A 26,447-nucleotide genomic window follows, 5' to 3' on the forward strand; every position below is an offset into this window, starting at 1 on the left:
TGTATCCCCTTTCCATTGACTCTTTGTTTCACCCATGTCTAGACCTGCACTGTCAGGCTATTATTACCTCATTCATTTACTTCCATTTATTCATCATTCATGTTTTTCTTTTCTCTCGTTTGTCTGTTTTTCTTTTTCTCCCCCCAGAGTGTCGTTGTGTCAGTGCTTGTTAACAGTCTGAGGGAGTGTGGTGGAGAGCTAGGAGGTGAATGCAGTCAAGGTTAGTCAACACGGCGACACAGCGGCTAAAGCAGCCGCTTCCTTCCTTAACCCACCTGTCTCTTCCTTTCTCTGGCCCTTGGTGAACCCTGGGGGTTCTCACAACACACCCCTGTCGCCCCCCCCCCCAGCTAGCTCCCCTCGCTAGCCGTCCTAACCCCTCAGCACACCTCCGACCCTCTCTGCTAGCTAGCTCTCCTGCTACTGACCCTCTCACAGGGGAGCTCAGCTGCCCTGTGCACTCAACCCCCCTCTCCTGGCTCTGCGCATGCTAACACACGCTAATGTTTGTCGAGAGACTGCTAGCTTTGTTAGCTTTTGCTTTTAGGCTCCATCCTCTTTCCTCAAGCAGTCCACTCCCCCGTTGATGATGTTTTTCTCCCTCCCCTTTTTTCACCGATAACTTTATAAGGAAAATGTAATTATTTTGACGTGACCTCATTTTCTTTGAAGCCATTTAAAAAAAAAAAAAAAATCCTGCATCTATCCAACGATGCAAACGGCAGGCATGAGTCCAGCGATGACACGGAGAAGGCTGCTGTTCAAAGGCGGCTAGCAGGTTACTTAAAGTGTTTGGTAATTGGCTTTTCTGTGGGCTCCATGTCTCTGCCCACCTGCTGATGTGCGCAGGAACAGGAGACCAGCACCGCTCACATACTCCCCAGCCGTTCTCCCCACCTCCACCTCCACCCCGCTAGGCTAGCTACCGTACGGTGGCTGAGGCTACACCACGTCATCTCGACCACTTACACTGCACCCATACATACACAGTCACTCAGGGACTGGCCAACATGAAAGGAACATGTTCTACGACGTGTGTGTGTGTGTGTGTGTATGTGTCTTCATGATCAAATCAACACACAATCACATACAGTACACGTACATACATTCTTATTTACACACATCCACCTTACCACACTTGGTAGACATGTGCAGAATACATGCATTTTAGCTAATTATTTGTGAATTTGCCACCTTGAAATTGAAATTATTTATGCTTCCGCACAACAACATAATGACACAGAACTAAGGCTATACTGCATCTGCTCATTGTTCTAGATGAGTGCTGTCAAGCAATTGTTTTCTTCGTTGCGATAAGACTACACCTGACAACGGGTGGCAGCAGCCGTGTTATTTCCATGGTTTTAACACAATGAGAGGTCAACACCACATCTGTGTCAATCTTAGTGTAAATCACATTTGCCATTTTATACCTGTGGAAATCCATCGCTATGTAAAGGCTCTAGGATGCCATGGGAAAGCTATTGCTAAGCAATTTTTTCTTCCTCAGAAGTAGTTCATTTGAGAGCCGTCTGAGTTGCAAGGGAAGGTCACAGTTAAGTGGCTCCTCTTGACCCCTCTGGTGATCTCAAAATGTCTGCTGTGACTCCGTAGAACAGTCAATGAAAATAGTAAAATCTGATATCAGAATTTGGTATTCTTTCGCTACAAATTACGTAGCCTCTCCCCCTCTGGTTTCTCTTCGCATTCCTCTCTATATCAACTGTAAAACATTAAGTGATGAGATTATTTACTTACGCTTTTATTCACAATTTTGCAGAATTTCAAAGAAGGCTAATGTAAGTATCAGGTTAGATTTCCTCTGACCGATTGGAAAACCACTAACCCCTGTTATCACCACCCATCGGTAAATGGAAAGGCTGAATCATTATCACAGTGTGGGCACTGCAGTCAAGCATGACCAGAAGAAAAACAATGATTATTGTATAAGAAAAAAAGAAGACAGCTATTGAAATTCTCTTACGCTGTTTTCTTCTATTTCTGTATGTTACAAATGGAAAGTTTGAGGTTAATTCTCTGGCATCCATTTAGCCCATTTTGCACAGCAACAGTGTGAGGCTGTGATTGCTCTGAGTGTCCATGGGGTGGCAGCCGGTGGAGGTGAGGCTCCCATATGCTGTAAAATGGAGCAGACAGAGAGACAGCGGCTATCTGAACAGATTAGCTGGGAGATGGTAACCACTCAGAAATCACACCCCAACTGCCACTCTCCTCTGCATTCAACCTCATAGAATCCATTGTCATGTCTGGCATGTTTTGGGTGAGCAGGCTTTCTGACTCATGTATACAGTTACATTCTGTAGCAATGTGATTTTTTAAATTGGATCCAGAGCTTCTATCCAACACATGCAGTGTTTATTTCTCTTTCCCTTTCTTTGTTCACAAAAGCTCTGCCTGAAACATAAACTTCCTTTGCACTAGGGCTCTCACACTCTTGGAGAGTGCAAGGTCCCATTCCTCAAAGTGTGTTTTCTGTGTAGCTGAACTGCTCTTTTATTCAAGTGGGATGAATGTGTGCCTGTTTTTTTTTTTTTGCCTGGAGACTCAGACAGACAGACAACCCATGTGAGTGCTTTAAGAATGTCTGTGAATGTGGAAAATCAGGGGCTTAGTAGCACCGGTGGGTGGGTGTGTGTGTGTGTCTCATCAGTGGTACCCCACAAACATGTTGATGTCCGTATAATGGACTTTTCTCTCATTGCTTTGGTGGACAAAATGCTTAAGTTTTTCCTCACATCCACTTTATCAATTTGTTTACCAGGTGGCTGCTAAGCATCTGGAATATTGTTTACTTTTATACCTTTTTTTTTTTTTCATACACAATAGTTTAACCAAATGGCTGTGAGCAAGATCACTCTCATGAGTTTGTGTAGCTTGGCAAAGAGTGTAAACACATGTATGTGTGTCTTGGTTTAGAGTTTTGTGAGCTTGCCAAATGTTACTGTGAATGGTAAAGAAAACAAGATAGCTCTGTCAGCCTGGCCTTTCAACTGATTGCCTCAACTGATTCAAGTAAAATAACATTCCTTGGCTTCCCTCACACTTTACAACTGTGTTAATGATCCCAAATAAAGGCTTGGAAGGTAACACTGTAATTAGTGTCTCTGAATGGGATAGTTGCAGGCTTTGTCTGCGTGGATTGTCTTGAAAGCATGTCTTGATTTTGAGCAGGGCTTCTAAGAGCCATTTGCAACAAAGGTATAGCCTCTTCTGTTGTTGCTCTTTCGTTTTGTTAACTCCTTTTTTACCTAATGTATACCACTATATTCAATGAAAATAGGTTTGCTGTAAATCATGTTTGATTTCCACAAGCCTGTAGTCTGGGAATTATCTTAACATTTATTTGTATTGCTTCCCTTTTCTCAACTGCCTCTAGGCCAGTCTATGTTGTCATTAGTTGTGTAAGACCACCCCCCCCTTTTGGATTCCCTAAACTTGTAAAATACTCCACAGACACCATGAAGGCTAAAAGGGCAGTGAGTAAATTGAAGTCAAGCCTTTTCTGCCTGCCAGCAGTAAAGGGGCCTATCAGCAGACGCAGTGTGTGTGAGGCACAGTCAATTCTACTACCCAAGTCTTCAAGTCACCCAAGCCTTTGTTTCCAATGTGAATATGACCTCTGGCAAAGAGAGAAAGATTCATTTTAAGGTCGACAGTTTTCCCCTTGGCTTTTGAAAATCACTCTCCTATTCTGAGTGAACTTGATTTTGAAATATCAGAACCCTAATTTCCCATGCTTGCTAAAAGACAATTAATTGAAACCAAGTGGTGTCCATGTACAATGTAACATATCCATCTTACTTGCTGTGTAATGTCTTACTTGCCAACAAGCAAGTTAAATTGCTACAATGTTGAGATTTAGTCATGTGTTGGGGAAAGTCAAGCCTCTGAAGTTACCCCCCCCCCCCCCCCCCTCCCCTCCCTCCTCCCACTTTACAAGGCTGTTTTCCTCAAGATCCTTTTTCCTTCAACTTGTCTGCTCATCCCTGGTGAATGTATTAAATGAAGTTACTAGATATGAGTGCTTAAGAGGCCAGGGCCTCAGAGGCTTGCCAAGTCTCTCAGAAGCTTGGCTCGCTCATCCATGTCACCTTTTTGTTGTTTCAGCTACTGGCTGACTTATTTGTATTGCTGAACACTTTCCCTGCAAGCATCTCTGTCTGAACAGCTTGTATTTCTCCAGCGAGGGGGAATGAGGTAAAAGTAAACACAGTGCGTCAGCCCTGCTTTTGTTAAGTATTTATATTTAATGACAATAGGTGGATACAGAATCTTGTAAACCTGGAAGGAATAATCCTTTCATACACAGACTCAGGACAAAAGGACTGGTCTGGTAGATACTGGTGGTGATCTCTTATTATTTGTAGCCTATTTGGCAACACACGCCTGAAAAGATGACGGTTTGTTTTTAAATGGCAGTTGAGAAATCTATTCTTCCTTTTTTTTTCTCCCTGTTTTCATTGAGCCTTTTAATGTCATTTTTCTATTTTCTTTAAAAGGCACCATTATGTTACATTTCATTTCCACTGAATTAAAAAATGAGGCACAAAGTAACCAGTTCTTTTTTCAAGGAATGAAGGCACTGTAGCAGAGGTGTTCAGGGAAAAGGTATTGTGATGGGATGTTTCAATGCTGAACAGAATTGAATAGACACAGTCAGCTTCCCAGATACATGCTTAGGCCTGTAGAATGTGGAGTGCTTTGCTTGTAACTGCACCGGTTGTCTCCTTTCATTATCGGTTAATGGTGCCCAACTTGACAGAGCCATGTGATAAACAGAGGAGCCGTGAAATCCTGGAGGTGGAGTTCTCGTCTGCCTGATAATGGGATCTCATCTGCTGAAGAGGGAGCCTGTGGAATAGCCAATCCAGCACTGGGGATTTAGAGCATTTACTTTCAGCGCTGTTTCTGTTCAACTTGAGCCCCGCAAACTTACAGAAATAGTTAGCATTTAAGCAGGTTGGCTTTCTGCATTTCCAGTGGTGGGAACTCATTGAGATGGGCTTTGTTTGGTTGAATGAGTGACAGTTGATCAGAGAGAGAGACTGTGATAAGTGAAGAGGTGCCTGGTGTATGGTTTTTTGGTTGCTCATGTGAGGGGGGGGATCAGGAGCCTCCAGTCTGGTGCTCCTCTAGACCTGCAAACCGTTTGCCTTCACTTTGGTTCACAAGGGACAACCCCCCCTCCCCCTCCCCCTCCCCACCCTTTTGAAAAGAAGACAGGCAACATGGTTTGTAGCACAATAAGGTACCCCCACACCACCCTCAACTCAATTCCTATTGATCCTACTGCCATTCTGTGTCGGCTTCATGTTGGGCTCAGTGCAAATAGCCCTATATGGTGGGTATTTGCTTTGGTTAATTGGATTTTGAGAAATGTCAGATGTAATGTTTTAGGCAGTGAAAATATATCTACTTGGTTTGTGAAATGAAAATCACCTTATTTATTACTTGATTTCTTTTTCTTCTTTTGGTGGGGTGTTGGTGATTATTTAAATGATAATGTCTGAGAGGATTTAGATTTGGAAAGGATTTATTTTCTATGGTTAGAAAGCAGTGTGGTGTTCTCCTTGGAAGACAGGCAGCGGAAACTTCATGTGATTACTGTTGATTTCTGTCTAACCATAAATCAAACAAATTGAACCTCTGAAAATGATTAACTTCTTTATGGCTTATGCAGCTTTTTAGAACACATTTTGCCTCCTTGCCTCTGCCACTTTGAATGGGTGGAGTGAATAATTAATTAATTAATTATCAACAAATGCAAATTAGCGTGATTTCATGAGCATAGTGCAGCATACCTTTCATATATTTTCCAGACCTTGTATGTCCCTTGCTTTTAAATGCTAATAATCACTGACCAATATGTAAGCCCCTACTTAGTTCCCAGCGCTCATTGTAAATTTGGCTGTGCCAGATGTACGTCCATATATGGTGTAGTAATAACAATATTCAGCTCTTATTCATTAATTTAGTGGAGGCGTAATGTGGTGGCTGTGAATTTATTGGTCTGTATCTGTTGCAGCGGCATGTCAGTGTAGCATTAATATTCGTTACAGCAGCCATTAAGTAAACGGATGATCTCGCCCTGGATACTGTGGTGGTTGAACATCTTGCTTACCGATGCAGTTTAGAACACACCATATCCCAGTGGGTTACCATCAATCACGGTACCCATGGCGTTCCTTTGTCCCGACGATAATTTGAATCCAGTCCATGTTTTTATTTTGCTCGTTTTTTGTGTGTGGTGGGGGTAGAAGGGGGGGGGGGGTAATTCTCCTTCACTAGTGTCTGGATAAAGAAAGACTAGGTCAGCCATGTGGATGCGTCTGTTGAACAGCTGAAGGGGGGTTACAGAGACGGAGGGAGCGATAGAGAGAACGTGGAGTGTGTGCATATGAAAGGGGGAGCGAGGGGGAGAGCGCGCGTGTGAGGAAAAAGGAAGCAGAGGCTGTAAACGGCGAACTCTCAGATTTCCTACCCTCGAATGCTACAGCACTGCAATCCAGCTATATACTTTTTCTTGCGTACACTACCGGGAGCAACAACACGGAAAAGGGAACAGGGGCAGCTGTCGGAAAGGGTGCCTCGGCGATTTGTACGTGAATAAATTAGCAAAGTGAGCCCGTCTTTTGTTGGAAGCAATTGCCCGTTTCCTTCTGTGCGGGCAGAGGCTCCTCAAGGATAAAGTGTATGCGTGATATTGTTCAGTCCCTGGTTTTTGGATTTGGCCCAGGCCAAGAAGTTCGGCAGGGTCATTTCTGGCGAGGATTGTGTTTTGAAGTTGTTTGCGGTAGTCTTTGGAACTCCAGATCATCAGACTGGCGGGTGAGTAGTTGAATACAAAAAAGGTGGGGGGGGGGGGGGGGGGGGAGTTGGGAGGGGTGATGTGTTGGGGAGAAAGAGATGGAATGTTGGCAATTGTGGTGATTAAAGCACGAGTTACATTTAAGATTTTTTACTAGAGGTGATTCAATGACAGTACTTAAAGGAGAAGCGCGTGTAACCTCAAGTGATAAAAAAAAAAAAAAAAGAGAAGAAAAAGTATAGAGCGAGCTCAAAGTTGGCTGCATTGTTGTAAAACTTGGCTGTTGTAAAACTTGGCTAACCCTAACCCAGTGAGTTTACTGACCAGATCTGCAAGTAGCCCCCCAAGATCTGTCCTTCAAAGCTTTTAAACTGTACGATTAAGTCCAAATTACTGTGGTTGTTGGGCTTACTAACTACTTGCACGTTTTAAGTTTTAGGAAATTCATTTAACTAGGCATAACAAGCTTTGAAGTTTCATAGACAGTGCTGTAATTGATGCATTCTATGTATAAAGTCATTCAAATGAAGAACTGTTTGTCAAGTCTGTTAATTTTACAATGTTTTGGGAATCCCTGAGCATTCCTAGCATTTCACATCGCTTGATGTTTTGGATTGATCATAACCCATAGTTGTTTACAGAAGGTCACTGCAAGATGGTGGAGGTTGGTACAGGTAGACCAAGTTAACCAGTTGCAATACTAGTGATGTACCACCAAATTAACTTGACTTCCCACTCCAGAGGCTATGAACTCTGGCCTGAACACATGCAGCTCTCACTGTGGGGGAGTGATGTGCTGCTTGTAAAAGAGGAGAAAAAAAAGAAAAAGAGCAAGGGGGACTGTTTGATGGGGGGTGGGGCATGGCTGGGATTTGAAAGCAGTCAAGAACAATATTTTGTCTCATATCGTCAGCGTATGTGATTATTACTATGCATGGCACTTGTTTACTTAAATCATTGTTAAATTGGTCATACTTAATTTTCATGTGACTGCAGTCAGTAGTTTGATCCTCAGGGTATTTGGACACACTAGCACTAAGATTGTTCTTGCCTGAAAAAAGACTCAAATCGAGGAGGGGATGTAGCAGTATCAGTCATCTTGTTTAGAGCTGTCTAAAAGAAAAACTATTTGCCAGAATCCTTTTTTCCACTAATTATTTGAAGTCATGTTCATATGAACTATTTACATGTTAAAGTGCTAATTGTCAAGAGATAATCATCCCTGTCCCCAGTTTCCTTTGGCATATTTTCCATCCTGTTAACTGAGAAGTGACCTCTAGCCTAATGATTCAGATGTGATTAATCCACTTGAGTGGGAGGACACTACTTGGCTAATGCATGGCACAAGGACTGGAGATGAGGGAGAGGAAGTCAGACAGACTCTCTCAGCACCTTGACTCATAAGAAGGTTCTCAGTAAAGGCCAAACTAATAATCCCTACTTTGTTCAAAGAAGTAGACTATACATTGTTGCATTTAGGGGCAAGCAGTGGGAGCTGCTGTGATGCTGCTCTTTGTTAGTGCTCCTCAAAGGTACATGTGTATGACTGACAACTGGATAATGGCAAACTTTTCAGGAATCTCTAATCCTGTGAATTTTGATGTAGGCCTACCTCGTTTGCTTAGCCACTGGTCTAAGATTGAGGTAGCGCAGAGCAAAACTTGGTGAACTAGGGAAGTTTAGGTAGAAAACTCAAACGTGTGTGCGGTTTTGTGTCTGGATATGAGGAAAACACAACTGACTAGAATTCTGGAATGGTTTGTGAGAGGAGCTTTGAAATTTTGTTGTTTTCTATCAAAATGTAAATGCGTTCATGACTCAAAGGTTTAAAGTCCATAATACGCCAATATTTTTCTCGGGATTCTGTCTCGAGTCTTTTTTTGTTTTTGTTTATTACCAATAACAGGATAGTCCACTGTGAACTAATTGAGATTAGAATAGACGTGACGGGAAATTGGCCGAAATATTGATATTAGTCTATTGCTCAGTTGGGAATGTCAATTATTCAGAAACAACTAAACATCACTTGTTCTTCTGAAAAGAAAACATATTTTTTTATCTGACATCTTTCCCCAGAGGTTACACATCCGTTTAGTTTCACTACAGTGAAATGAATTAGAGAGGAAGTGGTCAATCCTCTTAATGGAGTAGTATACAAGGGCATTTGTGCTGCAGTACGGGATAAGGGACTAAGGGACTGGATTTCACACAGGATCGAAGATGGATAAATTGAATCGTTATTTGGTGAATACTGCCATTATGCTGTGTCTTTCTGTGTAGGCCTAATCTCCATTTGTAGTGTGTGGCGTGAGATGTGGCTAATGCTTTATGGGAATGAAATTTGACGCGTAATTTGATCTTTGTTTGTACATGCTGTGCTGTCAATTCATGTACATAAGTTGATATAGGCCTAGTAAGTAGATTCACATAACGGTGAGTCACCTCATCACAACCTGTTTTGCAGTCTAGCCACAGAGAAGATGCACTAAGCATTCTTTGCACATTTGTGTATCAGCCTCACCTTGGAGGAATCAGAGGGGCGATATACGGATCAAAGGGACTATTTTCACCCTGACAGAGATTCTTCATAAAGTGGGTTGTAACGGCTCAGTTGCCACTCGCTGGGATTACACTACATTTGTGTGTCTACCTGCCTTTAGTGTGTGTGTGTGTGTGTGTGTGTGGGGGGTGGTGATGGCAGTTCCTCACCAATAGCATCGACTCTGTGGTCGTCTTTGTCTGTGTCTGTTGGTTGAACAGCATGATGTAACACTTAAAGAATCAGAGAAAGGGCAGCTGTAATTGATGTGACGTTGGTGGCCTCTTCTTGTTTTTTGTTGTTTTGAATTCATTAGGTCATCTGAATAAGGGCTCCCCCTTCAGTAGTTAACATTTTTTCCAGCTCTGGACAATATCAATTCACTCTGGCTTTTCCACAGATTTTGGATAGTGATAATAATAGCCCACATGATGTAATTTTTACGATTGTAATGCCAGAAGGTTGGAACTGCTTTAAGATTTTCCACCAAATATAGATTTATGCTTTCATATAATGGCTGTATTGTTCATGATGGATTTGTTCTGCTTTTGAAGTATGAATTGTCTTGGCGAAATTAGTGATGCATATTTCAGACAGTCTAAATCAGCTGCATCAATGACACTCCTAAACAACTTCAGCAACCACTCAACCACAGCTAAAGTTCATCTTCTAGTTTTCTATCTGAATGCAGCCTTCTTCTTCCACACCCCCAATGGGAATAGTTAAAATGCACCCACCCATCACTTATCCCACAATACAGAAATCTGAGAGCACTAAAGTCATGAAGGATGGTGGAAAATCAATGAGAGATCATGGCTTCCATGGCATTGTGGGTGCTTTTTTTTTTATCCTTTACATGGTATGAGCATTGAGTCAATGTCTGATTTCAGAGATTGATTTCCAACTCTAAGTGAAGTAACCAATGTTGAGCTGTTAGCCTCTGTGGTCAGAACAAGGACATCTTACTTGTTGATTATTTTAGAATACATGCAAGATGTCCATCAGGGACAGTAAGGACTGAATTGAAGGGTTAGGATAAAGTGGAGAGGTACTTTGATTTGTCTTTGGTGATTTCTTCTGATTGGTTTGTGCATAGACTCTGGATTCAGTTATGTTTCATTAATGTAAACCTTGGGAGCAAAAGAGAGAAATTCGGATAATTGAAAATGCATTTTTTCCCCCCTGTTCAACCTTAAAGCAGCTGAGCCCATTGGAGGGCGCTTTCACACATGTTAAGTGGGGGACATCTGGCCTTGTTAATTCAGTGCATGGTCATAAAGTGGAATGGCGGTCCCCACAGGCCTGCCTGCTTGCCTGTTCAGAGGACTGTCAGATGTAGCTTGTGTCCCCACTGCGTACATGTCCTCACTATTGACAGCCCCTCTGATGCTGCCTTTTACACTAGCAAGAGAGCTTGAACGAGCATGCCTTCACAATCATCTCATTGAGGATCATGCAATGAAATTTAAACACCTCAAATCTTTTATCACAGAACAGTAAGAGAGATAAACTGACAGTGCATAAACTGGGAAATATGTACCATAGACTAGACGTTCTCAAATAAAACTGTAATTCATAGGGCTATAATGTACGGTTTTATTGACCATACATCTTTATTCTCTTATTGTGACAAAGTTCAATATTTATGTTTGCCTACTTGAATTACTTCGCCTAATGAGATTATTGCATAGCCAAGTCAACCACACCCAAATAGTGTGTTGTTATACAGAATAGATATCATCAGTGATATTAAATAATAACGCTCTGTGTGTGTTTTGTGTTTGCTTGCTGTCAGAGAGGGCTGCCTCCACTCAGGTAGCATGCATCCAGTACCTGTACATCATCCAGAATGGCAAACAAATAATCAAGTCACAGATTTTAAACTATGAGCAGGGATGCATGCAAGCTGTGCCTTCATATCCTATTTTACAGAGTAAACATTTAATGCGTATGAATGTATCACAGCTTTATTTATGCATAGAATCTGCTGTTAAGTCTGAATTATACATTAGCCAATGAATAATGCATCAGCCCCATTCCTTAATGATTACTTGCCAGGCTGCAAATTGTAATATTTGCTGATAAATTTACTCATTGATCTTGCTCGTGTTTAGTCAATTGTGTAGCAACATGGCCCATTTAGCATTTAAGATGCTCTTTAGTCAAGGAAGTAATCAGAATAGGCTAATTGTCACTGTTTTCAAATTAGATATCTTTTTATTTATTTTATTTTTTATTGTGTAGGCCTTGTGAACCCCCTGGAATCCTTACCATTCTGTGCTCAGTATGAGCATAGTTTTCAATGCTGCAGTTTGCTTTTGTATTCTCTTGATAGGTTTATATTGCTGTCCTTAGACATCCTTAGACAGATGAATTTGTCGTTTTTTCTTTCTTTTCTTCAAATAAGCTTTTTTTTTTCCCTGTAGCGACAATGGCCATTTACACCATAGGATATAGGTTATTGTGGCCCATTCTCCTTCTGTTGTACTGTGGCTAGTGAAAGCTTTTTATAACTGCATTTCTATTGGCACTATCCTTAAAAGCCATGTATAGCCAGATTATTGACACATTAACAGTAAAAGGCTCAGAGACTAGCCTTGCCTGAGCCTCCATTGCCTGTTACTGCTTAGGTATTGGTTGTCCTCAGAATGAGAAAGTATTGACTTGTTGTCACTCATTCATTTGATTATTCTTCTGGGTCATCCTGTTTTTTTTTATTTGCCGGTGTTTATTAAAATGTATGGAACAGATACTAGTAGTAGTTCTTTCCATGTTTGATGCATCCAGCATACAGGTCTTTTAGAACAGGAACAATTAGTGTATCCATATCATTCAACCTGTAGTTTGCTTTAAGTTCAACGTGTACAGAATCCACAAGATGACTCTGTTTACCAAGCCTTTGCCCATAGCTGTGAGTGCAGTTTAATAATGGGTGTTATGTAGCAATTCCACTCTAACTTTTTTCAAAGCCACTTTAGTCTAGCCTATTTAAAAAAGACTGCTCTCTGCTTTTCTTTTAGATATCTGTATGGCGACTCCAGTTAAATCAGATTGTTTCAGTGCGTACATCATAATAATAGCACCTCCAATTTGATCCACTGAGATTCATCAGTGGCCTTGTTCCTCAAAATAATTAGGCGTACGGTGAGAGCTGCCCTAGGCAGCATCAGGGGTGGTGATCTTTCTGAACTGGCAAATCATTCAATTTTTTCTAAAAAGGTGAGCTAATGACTAGGCTCAATGTGTGTCAGTGTTTTAAGTTAACTAGTGTTAATTTGGAAACAGAATTTAATCGTCTCGATTGGCAAGGAGAGCTGCAGCAATCAGCGAAAGGCTTGTCTGCGGTGGAGTAATTGATTTCGCTTGCAGTGTTTCTACCGAGTAGAGATGACTGCACAATTCAGATATGTAAACACAAGACGGTTGAGAGTTGATATCCTGAGACCTTTTCTGTTTCCTCTTGATCAACCTCAGAGTGAAAATGAGACCGCAAAGCTTCAGCGTTCTCCAAATACAACTCTACATGCTGCTGCTTACAAACCTGTCTTGTCATCTTAACATTTTAAACATGCAAATCACATGTTCAACGGAGAGATCTTCGGAAAATCATTAACTACCGGAGACAAAGAGAGAGTTAGAACAACAGCAGTGGAACGGTTTGAATCTGCCTATTGGAGCATGACTCTTGTTTAGAGCAGTGAAAAGGCTTTATTAATGCAAGGTAAACAATGATGCTCTATTGTAATGCACTGCTTGTCATCTCAAGCAGCCATTTAACAGATTTGCATATTTGGCCTAGTCTATTTGGTTGTCTAGAATCCCATGAAGCCCATAGAAAGGTGTCGGGTTATACACTTTTTGTTTTGTTTTTCACCACAAGAAGTCACACGTTATTCATGTAGCGATGTAGCCTGATACATGACATACATGACAACATACCGTTTGTAAGAAAGTCATTACCATATCTGTCTCAGGATTAGGCTTATGCTTGGGTCAGTGTCACGACAACAGTGGATAAATACTGGTAGTATATGTATCTTTCCTTTGTAAACAGTTTCAACACTGTTGTAAGCAGTTATAGAAAGTACCTAGGCCTGTTTCTTCATGGAGTTTGAAACTGAAAAAAATTATTCTTTGTTCACACAACTCATTGGCTAGAATTTGCCATTACTTTCTGCACTCAGTGGTTGCTCCAGAAAAAAAAAGAAAAATCTGTAGGCCTTATCGTGAAACATTTTCACACAAATTAACAACCCAACCACAAACAACATTAGGGGCATAAAGAGGAAGGAACCCCTTGACAGTGTAGCACGAGGCCTTAAGGTGCTGTAATAACTGCACTTCAAAATGGAGTCCTTTGAAATTACATTCTTTAGAGGCGTCAAAACAAGGTAGCAAACACATCATTTCTGCGCTCGTATCATTTCATACACACACACTCGCCTTGGTAGAAGAGATCCCTTTGCCTGATATACATCACAGGAAAGGTATTCCTCTGGGAGTGTTGTTGAGGGACTTCTACAGTACTGCCGTGTGCTGATTAAAGGAACACTTGTAGATAATCCTTTTGAATAAACGGGTCTTTGTTGTTGGGGGGGAAAAGCAGAGATTTGGATTCTTAAATGCTTATCACCTCGGTACAATCTGCCACTCTGCCAGGATAAATATTTAATGATGGGCTTGCTGAAATAGAGCTGTTACAGACTGCTAGTGAGAATTGGAGCTTCTATTTATACTCTATCCCATAAACTAATATACCATTCCATAAACTAATAGCACCGGTAGACAGCCCAAGGTTATTAGTGTGTTAGGGGTATATAGTGTCTGTGTGTTTAGGAGGAGTGCCGGTAGCTCTTTGTAGCGTATGAGTGAGAGAAGTGAGCTTTGCTAGCAAATGTTTGCTAACCACTCTATTGTGTTGTGTGTTGGAAGTTCTCATAGGACACTGTGGAAAATGTTTACAAGACAATACGCAGACACTATCCAGACACATTTTGCTTAAACTAACAACTGCACATTTGCTTACTGCAGTCATAATGATGATCATTGCACTGCACAGGTACTTTACCTATCGGATCCTGTGTTCTTATCATATGCCATGCAACGTTACCTCAGAGAGTGTGCATCAACATTGTTAGTTGTGGTTGAATTTATCCTTAATGTCAATGGATCAATAGGGGCACAGTGTTTTCAGTCTTACACACTTTATTGAGGTGGTTTAGTGGTACTCTATTGTCATTGGTGCACTGTGATACAGCTGTGTGGAGCCTAGTTTATTACCAATGATGCTGAAATATAGAGCGTATCACAGCAACACAAGTTTAAACACTGGTCTAGACTCACGCTTCATTCATCCTGTTTACTCATTACATGATGGCTGTGGCAAAAGCAATTACTTCTGCTTTCAAACACATTGCCGTTAGTTTCACTGCGGTTTTATTCATTTCGCCGGAGCTCCAAGGCCAGGCCTCATGGCATCCAGAGTGACGTACACGTAACATTTTGCATTTCTGCCTAGGAAGTATTCCGTAAACATTGCATGGTCCTTCAGGCGCTTCCGATTCCTGGTATTGGATTACCAGCTGCCTAGTCCTGCTTCATCTGCCCAGATGAGTGCCAAGATCAATGGTGCTCTTACTGCAAATCTAATTTGATCATGACTGGCCTTTGTACTGCTGATCAGAGATTATTATTATTTTTTTTGGTGGCATGAAACGAAAACTAATCAAGTTACCGATGTCCGATATATTTTCGGATGCTCCAACTCCCATAGACATCAATTAGAGAGATTTCATATTCATTATTGAGTTGTTGCTCCAGCAGCCGCAGAGCAGCCTTGGCGGAGCAGCGGGTGGAACTGCAGCGTAAACTGATACTGGTGGTTCTGCTGAGTGAAGCAGGAATGTTGCCTTTTCTGAAGCTGGGCAACTGGCATCATAAATAAGACTAAGGGCATGTTTTTTTGGAGGGATGAGGTCTCTGTCAGTTGCTGGGAAGAGAAAAGGGTTGAAGGGCATATTGACCCCTTGTTCTTTAAAGGCCAAGAACAAGACTCTCAAATGCCTCCATGTTCCCCGTTAATGACTGTGTGATGTGAATACAGGAGGGGTGTGTGCGTATTATAAAAACATAATTGTTCGTTGCAGCGTTTGCTTAAATGAGGCTCTTCTCCCCTCCCACTCTCGCCAACAGAGGAAGAGGGAGGCTGTCAGTTAAGTGTGCTGGGCAAAGATGTCCCCTCAGGAAGGGACGGGGTGAAGGGCGCCATTTGCCCGGATGATATATGAGGGGAGACAGCAATATATGTAAGGAGCTGCTGAAAGAAAGATCGGAGAAGGTCAAGGCACATTTCACTTCATCCATTTATTGGCTAAGCAGAGTCTACCCTGTCTCTGCAACATACAGTTGCTCAGCCACAGTGTTTTGTCAATGGCCTACTCATTTAGATTGACACGTGTGTGTGTGTGTATACACTTGAATGAATGCAGCACTGTGGCAAACACGCTCTCTGTGGCTTTTTCTAAGCTCACAGATGCATTCGGGAGCTATTTTAACTAGGCTGTTACCTACACAAACCTGCCCCGTAGACGACTCAGTGGAAATCTTATGCTGCTGCAATGACGGAAGACGCCAGAGACTGATTTCCTATGCATGAACGCAGCATATGGTGTGCTTAGACACAATGGAGAGAGGGGATTACTTAACGATTGTGTCGCGTAACATTGTGGTAATGGAGTGGTGGTGTTAAAGCGTTACTAGAACTCGCATCCAAATTAAATGAATACGGTGTCAGGGTTTCTCCTTTTGGTTGCCCCGGTTTAGCCTAGAGATTCAGTTTCAAATGGTAACCCAGGCTAAATGTTGATCAGAGCTGAGGCTACATCCGAAGTGAACTGGTTTGGACACTACAAGTTCAAGATGGGATTATATTATACATTTACGGTTCTACTATTGGTACATTTGGCTACTGTGAAGAATATAATTGAGTCAGTTTGTCAAGCTTTAGGCTACATTAGCATTCCAAGAATGTCAGGGGCTTGTTCAATGCAAAACAACCAAATGGCTAGCATTTAGTAGTGTTTAAACTGCTTTGGTAAAACCAGCGATAGGCCTACCCCTATTCAAACTATGTTGTGAAACACATGGTATTTTCACAGCACCATAGTGCATAGTGAAGGATGTGATGTGTAATCTAATATATTACAGTTGTTAGGCATTATGAAATTATGACAAATATGCAGCCTGTGTTTGCTGGAGGCAAAGCACACTATCAGTTAGGGATCAAGTCTCCATTTCACACATGAATGGACAGAGTTAATCTGCTGATCGCTACTGTACACCGCTTAAAACCAGCCTCAACTCTCCCAGACCAAGCCCATTGTTCTGGGACCTGGCTGTTATTGTTTTCTGTAAACAGCTGACTTTTCACACACATGTATTTTATGTGTGTGTGTGTGTGTGTGTGTGTGTTGCACTAAAATGCTGGTGCTGTAATAGTCCCAGTCAATGCATGTTTTATGAGCTGTCCTCTGAGGATAGGGGAGCTCAGAGCTCAGATCCTACTTGTTCCAGCAGCGTTTTCATTACCCCCGGCCACTTCCCCTTGCCGTTTTTTTTTTTGGAGTGAAAGGAAACACATTCAGAATTATATTTACAACATGGCCTTGTCCGTGGCTATAGTTTAAAAGCCATGACTGTACAGAGGCCTTACAGACTCATGATTCATGTCACTCCCCTCACGCGCCCTGCCGAGGGTGCTTTCTCTTATGACTAGGATCAGTGCTCCACACCACAGAGATGGTGGATGACAAGCCTTGACACGACACACAATCTTTCCTCTTTACTGCTGACTTCTCCCTCTTCCTAAATAAACACATTTTGAAAATACATTTTTATTGAATGCATATATTTGTACTGTTTACATATCAAAATTGTTAGTAACGGCACTGTAAGGGACATAGGAAGAAGACTGGTCCTTTTTATTTATTTATTTAAAAAAAAAAATTAAAGACTGTTGTTCTGTGGTGGTTAGTGGCTGCAAGAGAGGCGTCCGCCTCTGAAACAAAAGCCGTGCCTAATTAGAGGTAATACCATCCTGTGGTATCTAGGGTGGAGGTGCTTTTGGCCCCGGCCGTTATGTGTGCTCTTGAATGCAGGGCTTGTTCCCCCAACCATCTGCTCCGGGATGGAGAGGAGGGCGCTACCAGATAGCTAAATAATTTAGGCGGAAAAATTGTTTTGCTTGCTGACCTAATGGCTTTGTTGCCGGGATCTCTTCTTAAGCTGTCCTCCAATGCCCCTGTCAGTTGTGTTTACAGGTTGAAACCTCAGCACTATCTATCCGTCAGTCTTACCTGGTCCTGTTGGTTTTCTTCTGTCTTGGCATGTCACATTGTACTGCAAAGGGATTAAAGGAGTTTAAGGATGTAAGACAGTGTTATGAATTCTCCTTATTTTCCCTCAATTACTGGTTTAAATACACTTGATGGATGGGATCTTAAGGCTGATGGGCAGATCTGGGAAGATGAGGGGATGTTTAGAGGCAATCTGGGATTTGTACATCAATGTTTTTATGTATGAGATAAATATATATATATATATATATATATATATATATATATATATATATATAGCCATTCATTCTTTAAGAATATAACTTTAAAGCCCCATCCTCTTCGTTCAACTGTCTTACCCCATCAGAACCCAAAATAGAAGCTTGTTTTACTCCATCATTTGTAAACAATGCAATTGTAAACAAACATTGTATAGTTTCAAAACATGGTTAAAACTATAATTGTGATCTCATGGATGGTCAGTCCTTGCATCCATAGCTCATACTATTAATTTGAGTGGTTACATCTCTACAGCCCCATCCCTCAGCTGTTTACCCAAAACAGTGGCGAGGAAAACGATTTGTTGTTGATTGAACCCCAGATTGCCCTTTTAAGAGTAGAGCATCAGAGGAAGTGGAATGAGTGTGGAGTGATTGAGGGCTTAGCTAAATATAAAAAAACGTCATAGTTGTATAGCTGTTTTGTGTCTACCAGAAGACACTTACAACTTATTATTGTTAAGATGTTTGTTTTGTCTCAACAACATATTCATATCTGGCAGATCAAAAACCTAGTTGCTTCTTTGTCAATGGGTGTAGCCTAGTTGTTATTCTGTCGGGGGGGGGGGGGGGGGCAACGTTTTTTTTTTTAAAGTCTGATTTGTATACAAGGAACAATGAAATTGCGTTTTATGTACTGTAGATTCTTGTACATTCTGTCTTGACTTGAGACAATATTTTCATGGTGGTTTAGATGCAAATGTTATGGCAGGTTATGGCTTGAATATGTTTCTTGTGTGCATAATATCATTGTGTTTATGCCTCAGCTGACCTCAGTCTCACCCGTAAGTTCCTCTGAGGTGAAGGATACTAGAAAGCCCCTAAAATCAGGCACTCATTGCAATAAGACATTTTTTTTTTTTAATGTAGAAATTCAATTAATTCCCAGATTCCTGATAGTGCTGGCTGCTGCCACATACCTCACATTCACCAGCTTTTCCCTCATCAATGACACATTCGGAGAAGTCCTCCAGCGGACTGCCTGTGATTACGCTCTCGACGGCACCTCATTTAGAGGAACTAGAACCACACAACCCTGCCATTTTTCTCAGCAACGGTGTCAAAACATGACGCCGTCTGAGGCGGCTAAAGGAGCTAAAAAGGCCCCCTCTCTCTCTCGCCCACCCCAGACAAACATGGCAGGCAGAGAGGTGGCGTCTTTATGTCCCTGCTGTTAGGCCTGTGCTTTAAAATGAAGTCCTTCTCGCCGGCTCTGCAGATAATAGAAGTGCAGTGCTGTGGAGGTGTCCCCCAGGGTGATACAGAGCTCTGAGAGCATACACAAACACATACAGGGAATAGGGGATTTGGCCTTGATGTTCAGCTCAAGTTTGGGCTCAAGGCCCTGTGAAACCAAGCTTGTTGTTGTGACTGGAAGTAGTCACCATTACTCTTCAAAAACCGGGAAGGAATTGTTTGTATGTGCATACATTTACATAACACATACATTTACATTGTATGACCAGGTTTGTGGTTAAATGTTTCCATTGATTGTTATGTCAGTGATTTCATTAGTTGTTTCCATTGTTGTAGTTCATTTGTATAATAATCTCTTGCTTTGTTGCGAAATGGTTTCCTCAACCACTGTAGTCTGTAGGCATGTTTTAAATATGCATGTTTGCCTCTAGCTATCTAGCAGTACCGCTGTTACCTACTGAACTAACCCCAAATGGAGGCTAAAAATAGGGCTTTTGATAACGTTGTGATCGCAGAGGGAAAAGGTGGTTGCTCGTCAGTGAATTTAAGGAACAAGTGGAGCAGACAAGTGTCTTCGCCCTGCCAATGTGAACTATAGCAGAGAGGTCTTAGAGAGAATAGAGCAGGCTATAATTCACCGGGTAACACAAAGCACACAAGGTGGGAAGAGACCGCAAAGAGAATGCCTTATTGGTCTACCCCCCCCCCCCCCCCCCCCCCGCTTCCAGCTGGAGCTTTCATTGTGCTGTTGTTCTACGGGTTGGATATCAACTCAGATTAGATTAGACTGAGTAATATATTGCAGCTGACAAAAGCTCTTCCATTTGAACACCATGATGGCTAAACAAAGTATTGCAGATCTACGTTTTTATTCGGATCAATTTTGAGTCACTCCCGTCATTGTTAATAATGCTGTGTGTATTCATGCTAATATTGCTCTCCCTAATCTGTATTCATGTGAGTATTTCACTCAATCCTTTTGCAAAGCCAGCCCAAATCCTTGCCAATCATATTTTGCCACTTCATAATTCTCTGATTGAAAAAAATAAATAATTTACAGCATATTCAGTCTCTCCAAGAAATGCGCAGTTTTTGTTCTTGGGCTCTGTGTTGCTTTTAGATATACATTTCATATTGTTTCATATAATAGGCCTATAGTTTTAAAGCATCAAGCGATTCATAACCAAAAATAATCAATTACTAAATGTGAAAACCCTTGCAGCGTCTCCTCGTCGTCTAAGCTGTTCATTTAAACCTGGCCAATTTGGATGTTTATCCTAAGCTAAGGTTTTTGATTTAAATCACTGAGATGAATGTGTATTTGAGTAATGTGGGTGTGATTTTGAATTAATAAAACATGGTACCTTAAAAGCCTGGTGGAAGGAGAGAAAAAAAAGAAAACACTTACAGTGTTGTAATCGAAACCTGCTGTGTGGCCATTGTGGGGGATGATGTGTTAATAGAGGCACAACTGTGTGGTTTTCAGGGCAGAGGTCTAATTTAAACATGTTCTAAAAGAGAAATGTATTTTATTGAAGCCCTGCTGGCTGCTAGCCCTTGACTCCATTGCAGTAATGTAAATGGTGGAGTAGGTGCTGTTGGCTGAGCCCAGGCAGCCGCCTTTTTCTCTCCCCCTTCTCTTTTCCATTAAGACAGCTGGTATCTCTCAAAGGGTCCTGCCCTGGTGATTGATGTGTAATAGCTGCAAGCCTCACCTGCCCCCTCACAACGTTAGTCATCGGCTAGGCACCATTTATATGAGCACTTTGTTACTCTGTCAGTGGGCCTGGGGATTTTTCTTTCTTTAACTGTCCTCGTCCTCTTGACTAGTCTATCGTCGTTACGTTGTTGAACGTACAGTTATTTCATTTATAATTCGCTTGGTTTTGTTTGGCTGTTTTTAAGATGACATTTGTGGCAAAATGTTGGCCCCCCCCCAAAAAATAACGAGCAGGCTGTAACATCAAATGAGAGTATCTTAACGGTTCAGTGAAGGTTTGTACAGTGAAGCTCGTTGGTTTCAGTTGAAGGGGCTTATGCTACTGATTAGTCGAAGGAGGTGCTTAGCTGACATGGTGGGTCTTCTCCACTTGGGATTAAAGCTCTGGTATCAAATGATACCTCTGTCAATATTTTCACATCCCTCACGTGTCTGGGACACGCTTGTGTATATGGACACCAGAAGGGTGTGATATGTATTTTGGCGTGCGTGCGTGCGTGTGTGTGTGTGTGAGAGAATGGCCCAGCGGTCGCCGTGGTAACTCATCATTAGGTGATTAATAGGGCAGTGACGACGGAGCGGTGTAATCAGCCCTGGTGTTTGTGTTGAAGCTGACGACAAGAGCAGCTGCCCTGTCAGTTGGTGTCTACTCACAAGATGACAGGCTGCCGTTGAGTAGCGCTGTTGTCAACCGCGTCACCGCGCCTGCCAAAAGCCATTCCTCCGCACTATCTTACCTTTTTTCTGTTAAACGCACGTCGTCGTCGTCTTGCAGACACACACACCGCAGAATTTCCACCTCCTAGCTCCTTCCTCTTTCCTTGGCTCGCTCACAGGCTGCTATCACGGCCATGGGTAACACTTGTGCTGATTGCCAGGTCTGGCCCCTCAGGGGGCTGTAATAGCTAGGCTATTTCTAGTTAATCTGTAGTGGGGGAAAAAGCAAACACTGGGATGTAAGTGAGAATCTTCCTCTGTAGTCACACTGTGTAGGGCGGTGTTTTGCTGGCAGCTTGCTCTTAAGGGTCAATTCTATATGACTTCGGGGGTATTTTGTCGTATTGTAGGTTAGTCTGCCCTCTAAGGTGAGAGAGTTCTGTATTTTGAAGGAACAATGATAACCATAGCAGTAGATACGTTAAATCACAGGCTTTTTTGTGTGCTGTTTCTTGGCAGTGGGTTGTCATGTTCTCCCCCCAGAGCTGTCATTCCACATTAACATAGGGATGACTGTTAGCCAAGGTAACATGGCTGGGGTGTATTCGGCCGAGCCAGCATACATAACCAAATACACCGCGGGCTGGAGCAAAACTGAGCCTGTCTCAGCACAGCTGCTCAGCAGAGGCCTCTATACATAGTGGGCTTTACAGATCTCCCGTGGTATTGTCAAGAAGGGGGCACGGTGATATGCTGAAAAGCCTAGAAATACTGATTCCGAGGAATCCCAGAGCCTATAAGCCTGATATTCTCAACCAAGTGCATCAGAACCTTTTTGAAGATAAATACAGTGGGGAATCCTGTTCAGGTCATTGTGTGGGAATACAAGCAGCGCCTCTTTCTCTCTCTCTGTCTCACTCTCTTTTCCTCTTCATAAATGAGCTGAGAGTAGAAAAGGCAGCTTGAAGGTTGTATTCTTTTGATAGAGCTGCACAGAACCCTCTTGAGTATTCATGGCTATGGAGGCGAGTGCTAACAATTACACTGAGGTTAAGGAGAGCCAGCACAGCTCATTGCCTGACAACTATTGGCTGTAATCTAACTACTTGTCATTTCCAGCTTCCTGTAGAATGACCGTTCACTCACAAAAAAGTGGCTAGAGTTCCGTTTTATTTTCATTGATTAAAAAGAAGAAGAAAAAAAAAAACCTTTTCATTGAACATTGACATTGCCCTATTATTAATTTCCCTTTCTCTGTGTCCCTTTGTCCGCAGCTTTTGTGAAACACTGGGGTTGTTGGTGTGGCCGAATTTTCCCTGGATTTGATTGGTAAATTCAGAAGACTGAAGCCCAGGCTCACAGTCTACCTTTCACGGAGGCCCAGCCGTGAGAGGACTGAGGAAGGCACGTGGCGAATCATGACCGCCGACAAAGAGAAACCGGACAAGGAGAAGGACAGGGACAGAGACAGAGACAGAGACCGGGACAAGAGGGACAAGGCCAGGGAGTGCGAGAGCGCCCGGCCCCGCCGTAGCTGCACGCTGGAGGGCGGCGCAAAGAACTATGCCGAGAGCGACCACAGCGAGGACGAGGACAATGAAAACGCCGGCGCCACCACAGAGGAGCTCGGCAAGAAGGGCAAGAAGAAACAGCCCAAGAAGAAGTCTCGCTACGAGCGCACAGAGAACGGAGAGATCACCTCCTTCATCACAGAAGATGACGTTGTTTACAGACCTGGCGGTAAGTCCCTTAATCTCGTTGGCAGCAGCGTCTTGTGTTATCAAGGCACTGAGTTTGTCTGTTGTGAATATCTTGATGTTAGGGATGCATCTAGCTAATGTCAAAAAGTGAATATAGCTAGCTATTGAAGTCAGATTCTGAAGTGATGTACACTTTAACAAATGTAAGCGAACAAATTACTTGACTTCCTGTGAATCATGTAACATTTTGGAAAATAGTATGACTGGTTGTATCTCAGATTTGAGGTACAACCAGATTTGAGAGTTTGACTCTTTGAAGACATAATTAGTGACTGAGTGACATGACTATTTTATCAACCGCCAATTCAAATCTTATGTCAGATGATCTCTTCCTTGAATCATGTCAGACAGTTGTCTTGGTGAATTTAAAGTATTTTCATAGAAAAAGACAATACCCCATTGATGTTAAAATTCAAGAATGACATTTTTTCTGTCCTATCTTAAAATGGCAGACCATTTGATGGCTTTGTTTATGGTACTTGTGCGAAGAGACTGGGAATCTGGGGAATGGCTTTGCACTCTAAAATTGTGTCTGTGTAGGCTGGCTAAAATGTTTCGTTTCCCTTTCGATGTGATGCGTTGCTTGTTGGGTGTCGCCATCACAGTTGAATGAGCAGTTTAGCGGCTCGATTTCTGTATTTTTTCCTTGGATTAGCTTGGATTGGTTCTAGGTTTTTTTTTTTTTTTTAGAAAGAAGCAGATTTTCAGTTGAATCAGAATTCCTCTCTAGGCTATAGTCCTATGCAATATTTAGACCAATCACTTCAAGTAGACTCACTTAGGTTATTCTCTTTCGTTGGAAGTCAATATACCAAAGTGGTACTTTGAGGATGCTACACTGACAACAGTTGTGATAATGATATGATAATGATATGATAATGACATGAAGTGATTTGTATGTAACATATTCAGTCATCTGCAGAGACAGACTTGTTTTCTGGGAGTGTGGTGTAGGGATCTCTATATTGTACACCACGGTGAGTGAGACTAAAAGGAGACATAACCTTTTCCCCAGCTGTAAACATGGCCTCTTTTTCACCCGCTGTTTATAAAATGGTTGTACACCCGACTAAGGGGGAAATGTCAACACTCCCGCCGCACAAGGCAGAGAGCTAGCTCTGCAGTGTAGTCTGCTCTCTATTGCATCCGCGAGCCCCGTGGGCTTAAATCATCACTGGCATGTCTTTCATTTATCTAGCAGGAATGGAAAGGTCAAGTAGCAGTGCGGTCGCAATGCTTAGTTATTTAATGTGAAGACATTGAAAATTACAGCCAATGTGTTATTCCCCTCTACCATCCCACCCCTCCACCCCCCCCCCCGGCCCCCCAGTGTAATCTTGTTCTCAGAATTATCTCTCTGCCAGTATCAGTAAGGTCCTTGAAAAAGCTGTCGCTCCGCCACAGTAAGTGAAGCCTTGTTCCCTGACATGGACTCCATTGAACCTTTTCTCTGCATTTCATGTTTAATAGAGAGCACCGCTGCTTTGTCTCAGTCAACCACGCGGGGAAAACGGAAGCAGTCAGTCACTTCAATGAAACATTCAGAAGGCATAAACAAAGTCGACCCGTCTTTGCGGATTAGCTCCCGCTAATATTTATATTTCCGAGCGAACATAAAATGAGCAGCGGTTTATGGAATATTTATGCTTCCTGTTTTGAACAGTTCCCTTTCAATTAACAGTCCGCTGAAACCTGACAACTAGTACACCCTTACTTTGGATTAAAGATGGGACTGGATCACATTTTCAACACAGACCACCAGTCTGTAATTGACCTCCCCATTGTCAACAGGAGATGTCCTTTACTGCGTGGACCTCATGCTGTCTCCTCCGGTTAATTCTGAGGTGATCAGCACCACTGTGTATTCTCTAGTCGGGTGCTCTATTGCTGAATTAAGCTTTTTTTTTTCTTTTTTCTTTTTTTTTTTGTGCTGTGTTATTTTTTTCTCTTCCTGGTCATTTACAGAAGCCTTATTGCAATCAGATTTGATGTGTGGCTTAAGCAGACACAAAGCCTGGAATGGATTATGCTTTGCTAAATGTTAAATCCTTTTATACTCGTCTAGTGACACACAATATGTAAAACTGACCACCCTCGGAGAGAGGGATTTAAGCAGGCCGAGACAGACAGAGAAGGAGAGAGGGAGGGAGGGAGGGAGGGATAGAGGGAGATGGAGAGAGGGAGATGGTTAGAGAGAGAGAGAGGGAGAGGTGAAACACCTCTTTAATTCCTTTTGTCATAGAGAGCCTGACAAACATATATGACTTTCTGAAGATAACAGGAAGCTATATTGAAACCTCTGCACACAGATCCCCCTGTCTTGCTGCTTAGCCTTTTTATCCCTAGAAGATGGCAGTGGTTTTTTTTTTTGTTTTGTTTTTTTTGCAGGGGGGGCTTAGTGTGCATTGATTGGAGAGGGGGGGCTGGGTTAGAAAGCAGAGGCAAGGGGATACATGGCCGCTGCTGTTTCAAAGGCTGAGTGTGCTTTGCTCTGACAGTGGGGTGGAAAGAGGAGACTATTTGTATGGCAGGCAGCTGGGGGTGGACAGCGTTAAGCGAGGCCCAGGCAAACCTGGGAGATCGATCAGGGCTTTGAGTAGTGCTCCTCCGGCCAACCTCCCCGGAGCTCTGCGGATATTCTCTACACAGAGCCCGGCTTATAGATCCACACAGGAGATTATACACATAGGGGGGGGATCAATAGGAGACACCCCAGCAACACACACCCACACACACACACACACACACACACACACACACATCACCGTCCTTCTCAGCCAAAGCTTGAGCTGCTTGCCATTTCTTTTAACACACCACTGCAGTAGGGGCCCTTAACACTGCAGCTGCCATGCCACCTCTTCCCCCTCCGACCGACTGACTGACTGGGGTTTTAAAATGGAGAGCGTTAATGGAAACCACCTGCCTCGTTCCCCCTCTCTCTCCTCCACACAACATGGCTCCCGTGACCAAAGCAGCCTGTTTTATTGTCAGAGGAGCGTGATGGCACATCGCTGCGGGAAGGTCTTCATTACGCCTTCGGGTTTAAAGAGGAGAAGACGACACTCGAGGCTCCCGCGATGGTGTGTCGTGTCATTTGTTGCTACCATGTCTTTTTAGAGACCTTACAGATGGGT

General features: G+C 42.6%; 1 protein-coding gene across 3 annotated transcripts in view; it reads left to right on the forward strand.

The window, feature by feature from the left end:
• The window catches only part of rerea (arginine-glutamic acid dipeptide (RE) repeats a), a 111,221-nt gene that overhangs the window by 20,732 nt on the left and 64,042 nt on the right, over positions 1 to 26,447 (forward strand). For all 3 annotated transcript variants that reach the window (XM_083675235.1, XM_083675233.1, XM_083675234.1), the window contains exons 2-3: positions 148 to 220; positions 22,828 to 23,293. In XM_083675235.1, the coding sequence (XP_083531361.1) occupies positions 22,972 to 23,293 (322 nt within the window). In that variant the 5' untranslated portion in view covers positions 148 to 220; positions 22,828 to 22,971. The remainder of the gene's footprint in view (positions 1 to 147; positions 221 to 22,827; positions 23,294 to 26,447) is intronic.

Source organism: Argentina silus, assembly GCF_951799395.1.
Source record: "Argentina silus genome assembly, chromosome: 8".
In the NCBI taxonomy this organism is placed as follows: domain Eukaryota; kingdom Metazoa; phylum Chordata; class Actinopteri; order Argentiniformes; family Argentinidae; genus Argentina; species Argentina silus.